The sequence below is a fragment of the Anas acuta genome, chromosome 3 (assembly GCF_963932015.1).
Source record: "Anas acuta chromosome 3, bAnaAcu1.1, whole genome shotgun sequence".
Taxonomy (NCBI): Eukaryota; Metazoa; Chordata; class Aves; order Anseriformes; family Anatidae; genus Anas; species Anas acuta.
The window spans coordinates 63,767,555-63,784,957 of record NC_088981.1 but is presented as its reverse complement, the minus strand read 5'-3'; the positions used below and the strand labels follow the sequence as shown (position 1 = coordinate 63,784,957).

The 17,403-nt window shown below is 35.7% G+C and overlaps 1 protein-coding gene across 1 annotated transcript in view; it reads left to right on the top strand.

Moving 5' to 3' along the window:
- The window catches only part of RNF217 (ring finger protein 217), a 61,619-nt gene extending 47,038 nt beyond the window's left edge, over positions 1 to 14,581 (top strand). The window contains exons 5-6 of the mRNA XM_068677536.1: positions 2,862 to 2,933; positions 4,089 to 14,581. Of these exons, the coding sequence (XP_068533637.1) occupies positions 2,862 to 2,933; positions 4,089 to 4,162 (146 nt within the window). The 3' untranslated portion in view covers positions 4,163 to 14,581. The remainder of the gene's footprint in view (positions 1 to 2,861; positions 2,934 to 4,088) is intronic.
- Positions 14,582 to 17,403: the final 2,822 nt, after the last annotated feature.

Below are 17,403 nucleotides of genomic sequence, written 5' to 3'. Positions count from 1 at the left end.
GAAATTGCTAGGACTGAAGGGTAAAAAGCTGACTTTGAGATTTCATCCACATAGTAATTAGACTCCTTCTGGCTAATTTGGAGACAGAATGTTTGTTCATAACCTGAGGTAGTGATGAATTGTGTTGGGTATTGAACACAGGAAAAAAGTACATGTTCAGCTGTCTTTAAATGTAAGATGCTGCGTAAGTACCACCTGAAATCAATTGGGTGAATTATGTTCAAAATCAATTGCTGCATACTGCATGGATACATAATAGGGTACACAACACATAATGGTGCTATAAAACAAGTGAATTATTTTCCATAGTAAATAGTATCTCAGATAGGATTCTGCAAGCAGCTTATCTTCAAATCTGATATATACCGTTGTCCCAAGACAGAGCAAGATTCGCTTTAGGCATGGTTTTGAGCACTGCAGCAGGAAGAATCCTATTTCTAGAATCCAGCCTTCATTGTCAACTTTATCATTTAAGTTGGTACAAGATTTCCTTCATACATTTGATAGGACTTTTTAAAAACAGATGCAAGCTTGTATTAGCACTGTGACTGTTTTGATTTGTAAGTAGATACTTGTAATGACTGTTTAAGCATATACAGCTATTGAGTTAGACTAAATTTGATTATTATTTATCCACATGCTAGTGATTAAATTTGTTTTCCAAAGCTAGCATATAAAGTTTTTGATGGCAAAGAATTCTCTAAGGATTTCTGGGTTTTCATAAATATTACCCAAAACCCCACAACCAAGACCAGTTACGTAAAGAGAAAAACATTCCCTCATGTTTTCTAAATGTTTCCTAATTTGACATAAAAATATCATTCTGTATATCTAATGAAACTCCTCTGAAAAAACCTGCAGTTATTACTTTACTATAGATATCTAAGTCGTCAAGCTAGGTAAATCTGTAGAGAATTGCCTCCAGCTGAGTAGAACTTTTTCAGTGTTTCCTTTTTAGGCTTCTTTTATTTGCAACAGTTTCTGTAACTATCAGTAAAAACTAACTTTGAATGTTACCAAACTGGTTACCATAACATAATGCTGAGTTCACTGCATGGACTAGTGACCCAAGATTTTATTCATCTGTGTGGCAAGGCTTTTATATTTGCTCTATTTGCTAGCAGTCGCAGAAGCTGACAGAAATAGGACAATGGATCCTTGGGAAATCTAGTGGCTGTAATAAACATCCATAGTCTCAACAGGGTTTCTTAGTGTGTCACAATTCCCTCTGTGATTAAGAGCTTCATAGTCCTTTGCACTATGATAAATGATGTGTGTCAAACCGCATTTGGATAGAAAGCAGTATTCAGTCAGACATTCAAAACACAGCATTTTATAACTGGTTTCATACCAAGTTAATAAATTTCTGGAGTAAAATATAGATATTGGCTGCTTTGCAGTGATTGCTGCTATTTATGCTCTTAGCTGATGGTGATTTGTATAGGTCTTGCTCACCTTGTGTGAACTTGTTCCTCTATCTTTCTTTACCTTTGTAAAATGTAAAATTAAGGACTTACATATAGTACACATGTAAGTAGAAAAATTATTTTATTTTTAAAGAATAACCATTAAAACAATGTGTTGATAACCAAAGGAAGCTCTAGCTAGTGAACTTAGGTTGTCCCCTGAGATCTTGGGACAAGTAGACTAAACTAAACTTCATATTCGCAGAGAGAAGGAAAAAGTCAGCCATTCATGGTTTATTGCAGTTCTGAGTTAGTGTGTCAACTGTACGTAAACGAGCTATTAAACTGAACTAACTTAGGAAGCATTCTTTATGTAGGCAAAGAGGTGACTCCAGTCAGAAGTTTGCTTAGCCCTTCTGCAGAATCTGTTGCTGTGTACTTAGTCACCAGTTCAAGTAGTTTAGGTTTTTAATGATTTTGGTACCAAACATGTCATGGTTTTCTAACATTCAAATTACATGGTTATTAGTAAAGTATATAGACAGTTTATACCTCAAAACAGAATTCTGTAGGCTTTTTTGAAAGTAAGGGCTTCAGTAATGCTTATTAATGTTTTTAATCACTTTTTTTTGGTATTTTCTTGAGGTTTTTCATCACATTCCTCCTTCTGTCTACACTTGAGTAATTTATTTGAAGCAATGACCACTTCTGTGATTATAGAATGCAGTACAGCGGAGTCCCCAAAAGGCTGACCGTTTGGATGCCTAGCAACTAGAGTAATACCAATAATATTTGCCAATTTTTCCTTCTAGGAATTAATGTTTCCCGCCCACGACACTCCTGTGAAATTTAAAAGCTATCAAAACAAGTGTGAAAAGGACCAATTCATTTTACCACTGTAAATATTTCCAGTGGTAAAAAAGGATCTTTTTTCCTTCAGACTGCCCAAATTAGTGGCTCAGGTTATGGAGAGGTTTACGTCATTGTTGAATGAAGTAATCCAGTTACTGAAATCTGATACAAGTGACTTGAGAGAGGGAAGGGTAGGGGAGAGGTAACAAACAAATTTTTCCCCCCTTTCTATAAGTAATCTTTCAAACACGTGCTTAAAGTAGAGTATTGTTTAATCTCAAATCTGTGTTCAGTCTGCTGATATATCAGTAAAATGCTTATTCTGCTATATTTTCAAGCTACTAAGGGAAGTTACATCTTTGAACTAGCCATCTGGCCAACAGAGAAAGAGAGAGCTAGAAAGATTCTGCTGCTCAATACAAGAAAGACAATTTGGATTCCAAGTTCAGTTTTTAATAATGACTTTAGCAATAGGGATCCTAACATAGTATTTAAAAAAAATAAACCAGCTTTTAAGAGATCAGATACACAAACATTTATGGATGGTTCAAAAGGGAAAAATAAAATGCATACATTGAATTGTTAATGAATTTTATGTTTCAGCTGGAAAACTACTCATTACACCCCTAATACTGGTTCTGGGACTGGCACTGGGAGCCATAGCTGTTGTAATAGGTAAGAATTACGCATATGAATGAGTCTGATTTTGCAGTTACTATCTGTATCTGTATTACTTGATATCTTAGAATTTTCATCTGTAAGAGATGGACACAAAAAAAATAAAATACAATTTTCATAGATAAACTTTTAGTATAAAGCACGTGACATTTTTTTCTAAATTAACTTGTCTTTAGAATCTTACCAGCCAGTCTCAGCCTGATTCAATGCATAGGCTGCCAAATTGGATTCAAGCACAAAAAGATGTACCATGAATTAATTTCATGATAGTATCAAAACTCGGTTAATGTGTTTGTATTAATTGTGGATGCAGTTATTCTAGCAAATCTGCTCTTTGCCCAGCTGGTGGTAAGAGAAAGGAGGTGATGCTTTTCCTTTGGACTTGAAAGAGTGCCTCTTCTAACAAACTATTTTATCACTATAATAATAGAATAAATCTGTGGTGTTTATTATTATTATTATTATTTTGCTTTTTGTCATTTACAGCTTTTTCTCAAAAGAGTTTTAAAAATATAGACCCCTGCCTGGGCAGGGATAAATATTTCGTATTACTTCACAATAGATAACAAGGGCGTCTGTAAAATGAATAATTATTTATATTTTTATATATATATATATATAAATATATATATACATAAAATTCTTTTAATGAAGGTGAAACTGATTGAATTGGTTAAGAAAATTTATAAAGTATTGATAATCTGCAGAGGAAGAAATGAACCTTGAATTAAAAAGTTTTATAAATAGGCATGTCTTAGCCTTTATATTTGCGTGTTACATGTTTATGAAAATGAGTTAAGTTAAATCAGCCTTGAATTCAGATCTAAGAATTTCTAAAGTACTGTTAAAGCTTTTAACTTTGTATCTTACACACAACAAACTGTAGTGCAGAAACAAATTTTTGTCAGAGATGGGAAGTGAGGTTAGCAGGAATTTGTTCTACACTTTCTCTGTTTTAGTTTATTTTAACTGGTTGCCAAAGAGACTGTTGCAGGCTAGTATTTTCTTCTGCTTGTCCCAGATACCTTGTCTAAATTCTCTTAAGACATGGAAAGCTGCATCTTAATACTCTACATATATTGCAAGAATACAGTGCATGAACAAAATATTTCATTTAACTATGGCTTTCTTCTTATTTCCTTATTTTGGCAGGTTTATTTGTGTTTCCTATCTATTGCCTTTGTAAAAAGCAGAGGAAGAGGTCACGGACAGGTATGCCCTGGTAAGGACAGGCCATACTCACCTGAACTAAACTGGTCCTGCAAGGGCTATACACGGTTTGTGCTACAGAGCAATACAGTTCTGGTAACAGCATCACAGCCACCGCCCTGGAAGAAAAGTGGGGGACCTCCTGTCGTCTTCCCTCAGCTGAACACTACTGCAGACCAGAAAGCCTCTTTGCTCTGGTGCACTCTGAACAAGATGGGCCCCCTGACTGCTGCTTTTTAAATGTTTTTTTATTATTATTGTTATTATTATTATTATTACTTTGGAGGGTTGGTTTTTGTTTTGAAGATTTAAGTCTAAGTTTCTGAACTAGACAATCAAAGTCTGTATTGTAGCCACAACTCTACTACCGATTTGGCCTGTGAAGAAAGCGTTTGACTGCTAATGTGCTCCGTTTAACTTCAGTGTTGGCCTTTAAGGGGGAAATGCTTAGAAGTGTTTGGACTCTTACTGTACACTGAGCATACTACTTTTGGTATTAAAAACTACTTCTGTAAATAACTTCCATCACACAGCATTCTGTTCAGCATACCAAAACCCCGTCACATGCCAGAACATGACAGCTGGTTATCTTCTGAGTCGTCCTACTAGCAAGCAAGAGTGTAGATCACATTTGTGCGGCATGGATTGCCACAGCCAAATAATAGTGCCTCAAAAAGAAACATTACTATTATTGTTATTACTGTTATTGAAATTCAGTAATACTTACAAATATGCTCATTGGATTTTCTTTCATATTTATTTTTTTGACAGTCCAATAATATTGATTGGGAGGGGTGACAAATTTGTTAGAGGAGTACAGCATTTTGAAATTTTCTCAGTACAAAAAAAGATTTGAAGGGATTAGATAACAAGAAGTAACTAGAGATAGAACAGGCCACTGATATCCACTGAAATGTGACACAATGTGCAAGGAAACGTGTTTGCAGGGAAGCTGGAAACCTGCTCTTCTGTTCTGACTTGACATATAGTACAAATGCTACACACTAGTTCTGTGAAGATTGACTTGGTGGAATTTTGTAACCTAAATAGCATGTATGTTTGTTTTATAAGCAGTCTGCATAAGTCTTAGAGGATCTACTGATGTCTCTTCAGGAAAATTTGTGAATTTTGACTAAGGGAAGGGATCGCAAATTGTTAGGAGACCGTTTCACTTTTTTTCTCTGCTTCCAGTGTTGCTGCTCTTGGTTCATTATAGATCTGAAGAAAATAGTGATCTGTGCTCTCTTTTCCTAAATTTAGATAACCACTGTTTGTCACTGGACCTTTTTCTTGGCATATCACCATCAGAGCAATGTAATTCAGAGTCAAGAATCAGCTAAGAGTTTTTTCATTTCTAGTTACAATCCAAATTTATCATACAAATAAATCTGAAAGAAAATAGAATAAAGTAAATTTGTGTGAGCAGAACACTGATACACTAAAGAGAGGAAATGAATAAGAGAAATATCTACTTTGTACTTTAAAAAAAAAAAAAAGTTGATCTTGAAGATTAGATTTGTACTGTGAAGGTACTTTTTTTGAGTGTTTGAAGATACATATATATGTATGTGTGTGTATGTGTGGGAGATGGGGAAGCAGGAAGATGAGTAATGTCCTAAGTGTACAGACCTCAAAATTTAGGCTCACAAACAGCATATCTTTTGAGAGGATGTACTTTGCACCACTTTCTCTGAAAATTTATTATTAAATCTAAATCTATTTGTAACTTTCCCAAGTAAATAGTCTGCTTCCCCACCAGCATAATACTCTGTTATCGTAAGATATTCACTTTGACTTCAAAGCCTCAGTGGAAGAAACTGATAATTTTAGTTACCTGGAAACACAAATATCAGCTTACCATAGATGGCTAGTATGTGTGTTTTCAGACAACTTCTGGTTTGTTTTCCTGTTCGTTTTTTTTGTGTGTTTTTTTTTTTTCCCTTGTTGAAACAGTGCATACAAGCACACTGTGGAAGTCAACAGTACTTAATTTTTCCATTTGAATTGAAGGGCATGTTGACCCTGTTGTCCTATCAATAGAAACAGTATCTTTCTAAGACTTGCATATTAAGCTAGGAAGCAATGACATTTAGAAGTAAAGTTCAAATACTATTCTCAATGCAAATGCACCTGCTAATTAGGTTTCTTCTGTGACACATCAGTTTTCTATTTGTGTTCTACCTGCAGGTTGGAAGCTGCCTTAAAATCAAGTCTTGTTTTTGAGTGTGTTTTCTGAGGCTGTACATATCAGTTGTCTTTGGCTTACTCAGGGATTCTTATTCCTTTCTTTAAATGTCAAATAATGAAGATATTTTTGTATTATTTAGCAAACCTTCAGACCTCAGAGAGTGAGAGATGCATATATATATATATACATATATATAAAAATAAAAAATAGATTTGGTTTTGCAATGCAGTCTGTAATATGGTGTCAAACTATTCCACTTGAGAATATTTTAGTACTTGAGATTATCTGTAACTAACTATTCAGTAGATTAATTTCCTTTGTTTTCCTGTTTCTTTATAAATATGAGAAATACTCGTCGTCTTAGCTGTTTTCTCTGCTGTTTGCTATTTTCACAGTTTCCGTGAGTTCAGTAAAATCAGAAATTAAGATGCTAGAATAAAGAGCATAAAGGGAAGATAATAGATCTGCATTTATTTTACATTCAACAGCATGTCATTGTGAGTGGAGGGAAAGGCATATACATCTCAGCTCCTACATTATCATTTCACCTAGGCCATTTTGATTTTATCAGAACAAACTAAATCAAAGTGAAATATTTCTTCATTTTTAATACATTGCAGAACTAGGCATCTTTTGTGAGGATGAGAGTCTAATCTTGCTTTCTCTGGGGGGAAAAATAAATAGGAATGACTGTATTTGGTTTTGCTTCTCTCTGTAGATGAGGGGGAAAAAAAAAATCAGGATCCAGGCAGAATGGGAATACAGAAGTCTTTCTATACATATGAAAGTTTACCCATTTGAACAGTACACAAACCAGAATTTTTCATTCAATAAAATGTTAGCTTTTAAACAGCTATTCTCATCTTGTAGGAAATCTTACAGACATCAAAGTCATGCCATTTATTTTACAATCATTAATTGGTAAGTTTTAAGGAAATGGGATAAGCTTAGCTGTAAGGAATTTCAGGGATGTTTTCTACTACCTAAAGCTGTTTGGGTTTCTGTAGCTGTACACTTAAGAAGCCATCAGACTGTTCTACTGTCTTTATTAGCAGGAAACTTCATCAGACAGTCAAATTAATGTGTTAAGGCAGATTACACATTACTTTATGCTGAACTGTTTTCACTATATTCAAGACTATTTATTCTGCTGAGAAGTTCTTGCTTACCAATATCCATATTCCAATTAAGTGCTTAAATCCGTTCAGCATTAGCCTTATTTCTAGACTGCCTGCAAATCATTATGCTCACATACTGAGGCTTTTTTGCACTTGTGCTGCAGGAGCTGGGTGCTCTGGGCTCAGGGGAGCTCCTCTGGCATCTGCTGGGCCAGGACTGTAGCACATGCCAGTTGCAAGGGCAACTTTTGGTTCAACCTGTCTTTTCATTGCCTCTCCCTACATTTGGAAAACCCCTTTGAAGGTCACTGGTGCTGCTAGCAATGTTTCCTGACAAGTCCAGCCTGGATGGAGGCCCTGAGCTTTGACAGCACTGGCCTTCCCTGTAGTGTAGGGCATGCATGACCTTTCTCTGCCATCTTTGTGGGAGCCATCAGTAATTCACAGCAATTACTGCCCCAAATGACTGTCTTGCTCTTGGTCTGCAGAGGAGACTTATGTACCAAGAGTTGTGTTAGCCACGTGTCACACTACCCTTTCATGTACCTCATGTCTTCAAGCTAAGCACCTGATACTAGGTCAGCTATTTTCAGTTCAATACAGAATCATTTTTGTTGCTAGAGCCCCTTACAGTTTAGTAGTACAGTTTTCAGTCATGCATTCAAACTGGACACTCTAGGTACATGCTCTGTATGTCCAGTATGTGTGCATGGACAAATAAATGTTTGTGTGCACGCTTCTTGAGTTCTGTTTTTTCAAGGTATCTTTTACTTCATTTCTACTCTTAGGCTCTTGAGGAAGTTTCATCAGTTGGGTCGAGTTTCAGGGCTGCTCAACCATATCTATGTCTGGATGATTTTTCCTGCTGCAGCTTCTCAGAATATAGTTACGTGTATTTGCAGAGGTCATCCAGTTTGTCACTGGAAAATAATTGTTTATTTCCTTCTTGTAAATCTATTTGCAGGTAAGAGTAGGAAACTAAGAATACAAGCAAGAGGCAGGAGTGGAATTAAGTGCTTTGGCTGACCTATCAGTCTTAGTTCTGCAGAAAAAAAACTGTTACTTTTCAATTCTCACTGCCTTTATTATATAGCAGTACACTCATTCTTCAAATGTCATTAAAATACAGTGCACTTTGATCTATTATCTTCCTCAGGGGCAGTGCAAATGCATATGGAAGAGAGGATTTTGCATTTGTTTTTGATGTTACTAATGCTTACATCATAACTCTTCTTGGTATGATAGCTTTTGTTTGTTTGTTTGTTAATTTACATCTAGTTATTGGTTCTGAAAGTTTGATCAATGTGAAGTTTTACTTAATAAAAAATATTAATTTGTACGAACTACTGCCAATTCCACTAGAGGGTATGTAGGATCACTGTCAGATGTTCCTTTTAGCCAGAGGGCTTTCTGTTCTTCTGAAGACTGCCTTAGTCTGTGTGATGTTCAGTGGTGGGTAGGAGAGACAATGATTCTGCCAGTTATATCTGTTATATTATGCCAGTTATATTCTCAGTTATATCCGAGTAACTGTTTTGTGTTCAATGGCCAAATAGGCTGAGCTATTTTTTTTCTTTCTTTAATTTAGTTGTGGCGGTTTGTTTCCTGAGCAGACCTTGCATCATTCATAATTCTTGGTATGATAATAATTGTGTGGTGCCAAGTAGTGGATGAGAACCATGGATTACTGTTACTTTATAATCTGTATTAGTCTTCTGTTAATTTTGCTGATGGAAAGAATCCCACGTGAGGAAATTACTAGAGATTTCTGTTTCTTCTAATTTGCAGCCTTATACTTACAGTGGGTCAGCTCTTAATATCAGCCATAGCCCCATTAAACCAGGCAGGTTATATCCATTTCTATGCCAGCACAGAATTGGCCCAAAATACTTTGATATTCCAAAATATTTCAGTGTTCCAAAATACTAGAAAGTGTGTTGGCAGCCATTGTTGATAAGCATTGTTCAGCAACTTGAGATCTGTTTTATTTCTGAAGAAGTGCAAACTATGGTAATGACCATTCTCTCACTTGCAGAGTAATACTACTAGTGTTGTCTAATAAGTGCAGGAGATAGCAGGACATAGGAAAGATTTCACAAACAGTATTCTTATTCAAGTAAATTGTATGGCCAATGAATACAAGCTTTTAGTATAAGAGACCTTAATGCTTTGAGTCACCAATAACATGAAACACCCCCCACAGGCAGCATTAAACATTTTAAAATTCTGCTGCCTTTAGTGTAACAGATGTTAACACATAGTAGGAATTGGAGTTACAGATGTGTAATATTTCTCAGACTTAACACAAATTTGAGAAAGACGGCACATATTTTAAAAATTACATTGCTGGTATGTCTGGCTTCTGCTACTGTTAGATGAAAAAACAGCTGCATCTTGATTCAAAGTCAAGACTAGCGGTGTTTTCACTGCTGAAGCTGACACAACACCCACAAACTTTTTTTAAAATAAAAATCCACAAACTAACAAATGCATAAGATTATAACTTCTTAGCTGTTTCTTCCTTATTCTGTACATATGGGCTCAGGATCTATACACTCTCTCTCCAGTAAGGAGTGGAGTGCTCATACTAGGCAATTAATCACTGATGCTCTTAGCCAGACAGTAAAACACCATAACGTAGGAAAATGAAATCAGTGCATGCTCTGATTTCAAAGGTGAACATTTGTAGTAAGCTTTAGTTATTTAGTCCCTATTTAAAAATAAATACATAAATTTCTAAACATAATTCCAACTGTTTACATCTAAATATATCTTCCTTTAATAAAATAAGGAACAGGTGTAATAGTAATTAGTTTAAATATGCAGAAGAAACTTTTTTGGAGCTTACTTGGCTTATCAAAATGAAATGTAGATCTGAAGTGTGTTGTATGGATCACAGAAGAGGAGAAAGTTATTGCATTAAAAAAAGTGTATTTTTTGCATAAAAATTGATTTTGCACATAGCTGTTTGAACATTGTTGCATGCTAGCCCCATTCAACCTTTATCTTGCTGAAAACTTGGCAAACTGAAAACAGTGTTGTTGTGATTTTATCCTTCTGTTACTAACCGATCATGATATTAATAACACAATGACACATTTACCTTATGTTTAGAATGTTTAGGTGCTGTAAGTAGATTTTCAATCTGTCCACATATTTTAAACTTGCCTTGTAAAAGTGCTGATGCAGTCAATAAACTTCTTTTGCATTTGTTACCATGAAGGCGGTCAAACACTGGAATAGGATTTCTGGAGAGGTGGTTGATGTCCCAACCATGTCAGTGTTCAAGAGACATTTGAACATGCCCAGTGACACGATTTAACTTTTGGTTAGCCTTGAAGTCATCAGGCAGTTGCACTGGATGATATCTGTAAGCCCCTTCCTACTGAACTGTTCTATTCTTATGCAAGCTGTGGGTAAACAGATTAATTCAGTCCTTAGTCACTGTCTTTTTGCATTAAAAAATGCACAGTAAAGTGTTCATATTGATTTACGTTATGCTACTTCATGTCCAGAAACTGCAAGGACAGAGTAGATGTTCCATTTCACTGTTTACCATCTCATAACGAAATGTTTACTACATTTCCATTTATTATACGCTTTATTTTTAATGTTCTCCTTTTACTTCTAAATTTCATAATTTGAAACTGATTTGTGAAAATAGCCACAGACAAAATTGGATCTTGGAAAATGATCATGTAATAAGTAGTTTAAGTAAGATTTTGCTGAGCTATACCAGGAAAAGATTCTCTGTTGTATTTAACTTACTTAAATGCAAACTGCTGAAATTTGTTTCTCTTTAGGGCTAGAAGGTTTTGCATTTTTTTAATTTAATTAAACAGCCTTTTCTGTTACATAATTAACCATCTGAGTCGAAATAACTTTTTTTAAGGTATTTACTGAAATATATTTTGCCTGTGGTTGAGATGAGAAAAATGATCTATGTTTCTGAGAAGGTTGTCAAATCTGAGCTTCATCTTAATTGAGAAGTCAATGAGAAATCTTTCCTGTCCCATCTCTTTTTATATATCTTAATGTGAAGAATTCCCCTTAAAATAAGGTTAATTTGAATGTCGGGAGTCAGGGGTAGTGAAACAATAGATCATTTTTAGTCTAGGTGCTTCTGGCACAAGTAGAATGCTGGAAAAATCATCCAGATTCATTAAGAAAGGAACTTTTAATTCCACATTTGGGCTATATAAAATCTGTATGCATTAGCGATCAGAACTTTCTGCATGACTAAGAGTAAGGCTATGAAAACTGGAGGCAGGCAATATCCATGTAATCAACACTTGAATTCCAGTATTGTGTTTTGTGTGAGAAAAATGTTATACGTGTAAGTGCCTTATTGCTTGAAACAAAGGAAAGGTGTTCTCTACCCTCCCCCTGATAGAGCAATATGGGGATTTCTGTTAAGTAGTCCTACGTGCAGACATGTTAAGCCAAACTAAGTACTGCTTTGCTTAGAAGGTTGAAGAACATTGTTAGTGAACAAGTTTTTTGTTTTTTTTTAAGAATGGCACAGTTAATCTGGCATGCCTATTTTAATCTGCTGATCTTCATCTCATTTCAGAAATATTTTTTTTCTAACTTCCTATTCATCTTCAGACTTCTGCAGAAATGCATCTTATATGTGTTGTCAGAATGAGTTTGGTCTTCCAGCGTACTCAGCTAGGAGTTTTCAACCACTAAAAAGAACATGTGTCTGTTTGAAAAAGAGACTTCAACTGAAGTTAAGTTACATCAGAGCCTTGAGTATGTGTAACCTCAAACTCCAAGGCTCTAATGGGCCCTGTTCACACCACTCTGTGCACTGTGGCTAGGTTGGGGTTTGGAGCAGTTTAACAGCATTTCAGTGGTATCCAACTTGAACTAATGTATCCTGTTCATACAAGTTTGTAATTCCTCTGGAGCGGATACCTTGATGGACCAAACCATCAAGGGAAGTCAGTGGAGCAGCTCTTGGATCTCTGCCCTGCCCTTCATTACCAGATGATCTGGAAAAACAGCATGTTCAGATACACTACCATGTTCAGATACCTTCAAAATGTCTATTGTAGGGTGTTTTTTCTAGGATTACTGTCCCAAAGGTCAGTGGGATTTTGCCTTTGTGATCTAGATTTTCTAAAAGGATCTGCATTTTTTTTAACCAACATTGCTCCCACTTTTTTGTCCATCTATTTGAAATCAGGTGCCAATAATAAGCTACTCTAAAATTATCCTGAGTTATATGAAATTCTGTTATGAATTAGCTTAGGAAAAAAAAGAAGTTGGAGCTACAAAATGCTAGTTATTGGAAGGAAATTGACAGCTGGTAACTGGTGAGGGTTGGATGAAAAATGATGTTTAAAAAGTATTTATCATGGATTCATAATCATAAAATGGTTTCACTGTGTTCAGTTTACTCCACTAAGAGTTTGTGAAGGAGAAAAAGAAATGAAGATAATCTTCTCATCTTCTAGGACCTTTTCTCCTGAAATTCATGAGGGTGTTTTTTTTTTGTTTTTAGAACAGTAGAAGAGGCCTTTTTCCCCCATGGAGTACTTAATTAGTAATATGGCTGTCACTTAGAGCGTTATTTCTTCATGAAGCATCATACATGAGTGCTTAATCAGGATTCAGCTTACAAATCTGAAGTTTTTGGTGATAGGTAATTTGATTTAGTGTCATACTGAATAAATTTTTAAGTGATTATCACAATATCTTAGTAGCTTTTATTTCAGTATTATCTCCAGCTACTAGGCATTAACTCATTCTATAACCCACTGAATAGGAGGCACCATGTATCAAAGTATGTCATTACTGTCAAGAGTTACTGTTTATTTTCAGAAGTTATTTCCTTGAATGTCATTCTGCTTTCTTAAAACCAGCAGGCACAGAACCAAAATGCTGTTAAGTTTTTTCTGTTACCCGTCTTTTGCTTTTAGCTGATAACTATATTTGTTGCATAGTATAGCAACAATGGTCTTCATGCTAAAATTTGACAAAGATGTTCAGTATTCCTGGGCAATATTTTACAAATAATTAATGTTCAAGTTGGTATTTTAAATTTTTACCAATAACCACTATTGAGTATGCTACCTTTGTGGCTGCTTCATTTTGTGTCGATGTTTTGTAAGGATCATTTTTTGCTACCCTCTTCAGAGTGCCTTTTAATTTAGGAGGTCTAGAGACAACTCACTGAAGTCTTCTGTTGAATCTGCCATAGTAATGTCTGATTTTAAACTTGTCCTGATGAATGTATAATTAAAATCCTGTTCTTTAAAAAGCTATAATGACACAGGTTGTATATGCACATGTACATGCATGGATACAAGGGAAGATGTTCTGCCAATGTTTGTCCTGCTGGACAGGACCTTTTGAAAGTAAGTGAATTTTTTAACAGTTTATTTTCAAAATGTTACCTCACTAGTATTCAGTAGTAGGTATGTCTCTGTACTGCTTCACTTTGCTAAATACAATCACATTCATGGTAGGCAGTTTAATTTAAAAGGCTATGCGATGAATCCGGTGTCTGTTTTGAGAGTGAAGTTCGTAAGTCATAACTTGCGGTACTTCATTTATTTTCAAGGCATTCCTTTCTCTTAGACTGATATCCCGATCCCCTGTTATTAACAAACTTAAGAAGTGCTTCCCCATGATGAAATGGAAGAATGTCAAGTAGCATTTGAATGCACTCCACCTGTCTTAGAGCTAACATTCAGAAATTGGGGGGAGGAGGGAGGCAGGGGTGCATTTAATGAAATGTGGGAAGATGTGTATTGTAGAGTTCATTCACTTGCACACAAGGGGTTTCACAATGTCATCCAGTAATGTCTACCTAATAAAGTTTTGAAAAAGGGAAAAAAAAAAGCTGTCTGAATGTTTCACTCTTTTTCTCCAAACAATTGTGTGCATGAATGTTAGTCAGCCAACTCCAAGGAGTCCTGATTAAATCTATGATCTTATGATTATTATGTAATCATTTTTTTAAAATATATTGAAAGACATACTTCAGAATATGTCTTCACACTGTATTGCAATCACTTTAATATTTATCTGTTTTAAAATTTGAAGTTAAATCAGAGGTAAAAATTACTGTCATTAATATTTTATGTAAAAAAAAAAAAAAAAAAAGCTAGTTGTTGTCATCCATGTGCTCCTGGTTTCATTTTTTAAAGCAAATTAATATAAACATAAAATTTTACCTTCCTGTGAAGCATATTTTAGCATAAAACAACCTAATAAAAATGAGGAAAAAAATACCATAATCCAATTTTCCAATTCCCTTGTAGGACCGCTTTCTAAGCTCCATTGTTCAGTGACAGTCTTTTAGGTAAAGTAGTCTTTACTGTAGCTAGCCATAAACTTGAAATGTGGGCTATTAATTGAACCAGGTGTCGTTCTCAGAAAAGGAACTGGTCTTAGTTTCCATGCTAGTGAACTGACAATACTGATGTGAAGTTTTGCCTAATGTGTTGGGCATTTTTAAACACTTTTTAAAATAGCATTTACATGTTCATGCACAGGCAGACAGGTAGCAGACAAGGTAGCACACTCCTCTAGGTTTTGTTTCTGTAGGATGCAAAGCTGGAGAGAAGATAATGGGGGCGGGGGAGGATCACTGGAGTGAAATACACAGCTTGAGGTACATGCTAGGTGCCTCTTGGCAATGATTAATCTGTCTGCTTTCTCTCTAAGCCCCTCCAAAACAGCCCAGACTTGCAACCAAATGTCAAGGGCATCATACTTGAGATTCATTATCTGCAGGAATTTTAGCGTGCAATCTACAGTAATGAAAGGATGGTCAGGAGTCCAAGCGAGGTAATATTCCTACAGCTGAAACTGAAGTTAGACTTGCATCTCATTTGCAGTCTCAAACTGTTCGACAAGAGACAGAAAAGCAGGTTTTGATTATAAATCTGATACTTTTCTAATAGGACAAATTTGCTCTCCAGAAATTATAGAAACACAGCCATAACTTTAGATACTTCCCTTCCAATGATTGACAAGTACTTTTGTGGGTGCTTCAAATAGTGAGTAAAGGAAATAGATGTGTAATGATAATGAATGGATTTATACCTACTTGTAAGAAATTACATTTAACTATTAATAATTAAATTAACATTCAAAAAACTTTGAATAAATCCATTTGAATTTGTCACGTGTTTGCTTAGTACTTTGGTTTTAGCAGCACAAACAGGCACCGATGTGTTGGAATGCAGGACACATGAAATACTGGTTAATGAGAACAGAATTAAAAAGAAGAATTAGCAGCCCCATGGGTAAAATTGTCATGCTTTGGAAAAATCAACATCCTCATCAACCTATCAAGTTTATTTGGCAGGGTCAGCAAGTATGCATTTAAGTCATCTTGTTTATATACCCTATTTGGATTTCTAAAATTCTTTGTTGGAGTTCCTCAAATGAAACTAAGTAGATGTGGGCTAGAGAAGAGTATCTCATGTGGACATCGTATTGTCAGAAGATAAACAGGGCAGGAGTAAGTAGCTCTTGCAGTGAAGGAGGATGTCAATTAAATTCTGCAGAGATCTCTGCTTGGATTTGGCTCTCAAATACATTTGTAAAGCAATCTGAAGAAAGGGGCAAGTGATGGGGTAACAAAATGCTGATGACTGAGAGAGTAAAGATGAGAGAAATGATCGACAATGCTTTTTGACAACAGTGAAGTAGAGGAAGGCTTGCACCACTGAAATGACACAACTGATACATAATTATGATTGTATGAAATGGCTCTGTATTTGAGTGTAGCAGCAAAGATAAACTACTGACGGTATTCCTTTATCAGATGAACTAGGAAGCATCAAATGAGTCTAGCAGGAGTTGTTAAAAAGAAAAGATCAGTCTTTATGCAAACAGCAAAAGACTGATGGAATTTTGTACATGTTGACATGGACAGCAGAACAAGTTATAAGAGAAATCTGTGGCAAGTCACTGTACAGATATCCATTTTTGACTTGAGTGTTTGGGGGCCTGGACAGGAGCGTTCAGTTGTGTTAACTTGCATGCTTTCCCAGACATCTAGTTTTGCTGTCAGAGGTAGGATGTTGAGCTCCCTGGATCCAGCCTAGTATTTCTAGATCATTCTCTTTTTATCATTATAAAAATGATAATGACGTGACAGTAACCTACAGCAGTTATCCATTGGGCATGGCCTCCCCTATCCTACTTGCCTATGGGAAACACTATCCCACTTCTCAGGCAGACATGCTGACACATAAGACACTGATTTGCAAAGTTGAGAAGTGGTTTGAGCCTATCCACTTTGTAGTGTGCTGTTCTCACCATCATCTCATTTTGTGTCCTGATCTGAGCAATGTTTTTGCCTCAACCTAATTTTTACCTAGGTTGCCCCCTTAGCCTCTTTTGGATCCACTCATCACCTCAGCCTTTCCCAGGCTGTTTTTCTCCCTCCTCCGTAACAATTACTCTATTGTAATATTAAATGATCTGAAGCCAAGCTTTGTTTTCATTATTCCTTAAGAGTGATAGACTCATCCAAGTCCATGTTCTGTAGTGATTTACACTTCACCTCCTTGACCTACCTGCATATAAGTAATACTGCTGGTCTCTAGAAGCCATTGTCTCTTAGCTGCAATTTTAGATGCCCACTGTTCACTTTTGTCTACCTTCTGTCTCATCAATCAGATTTTATTTACAAAATGAAGATTTCTATTTTTTCATGTTGAAAAATACTGGACACTACCCAATCTCCTTAATGGATAGTAGGAAAAGCAAAGTATATCAAAATGAAATCATAAAGCCAATTAAGACTAGAAAGAATCCTTGCGTGAGTGAATAGAGAATGCTCTGCTGATCACTCGTACACTCTTCATTTTATGATTTTTTTTTTAGTACATTTATAGTGCATCTAGTTGCCTGCATGGTGGTTTGGGGTGGCTCGTGGGGGTGGGTAAAGAAATACTACGTTAGTGAAGGGTAGCATTAAGTC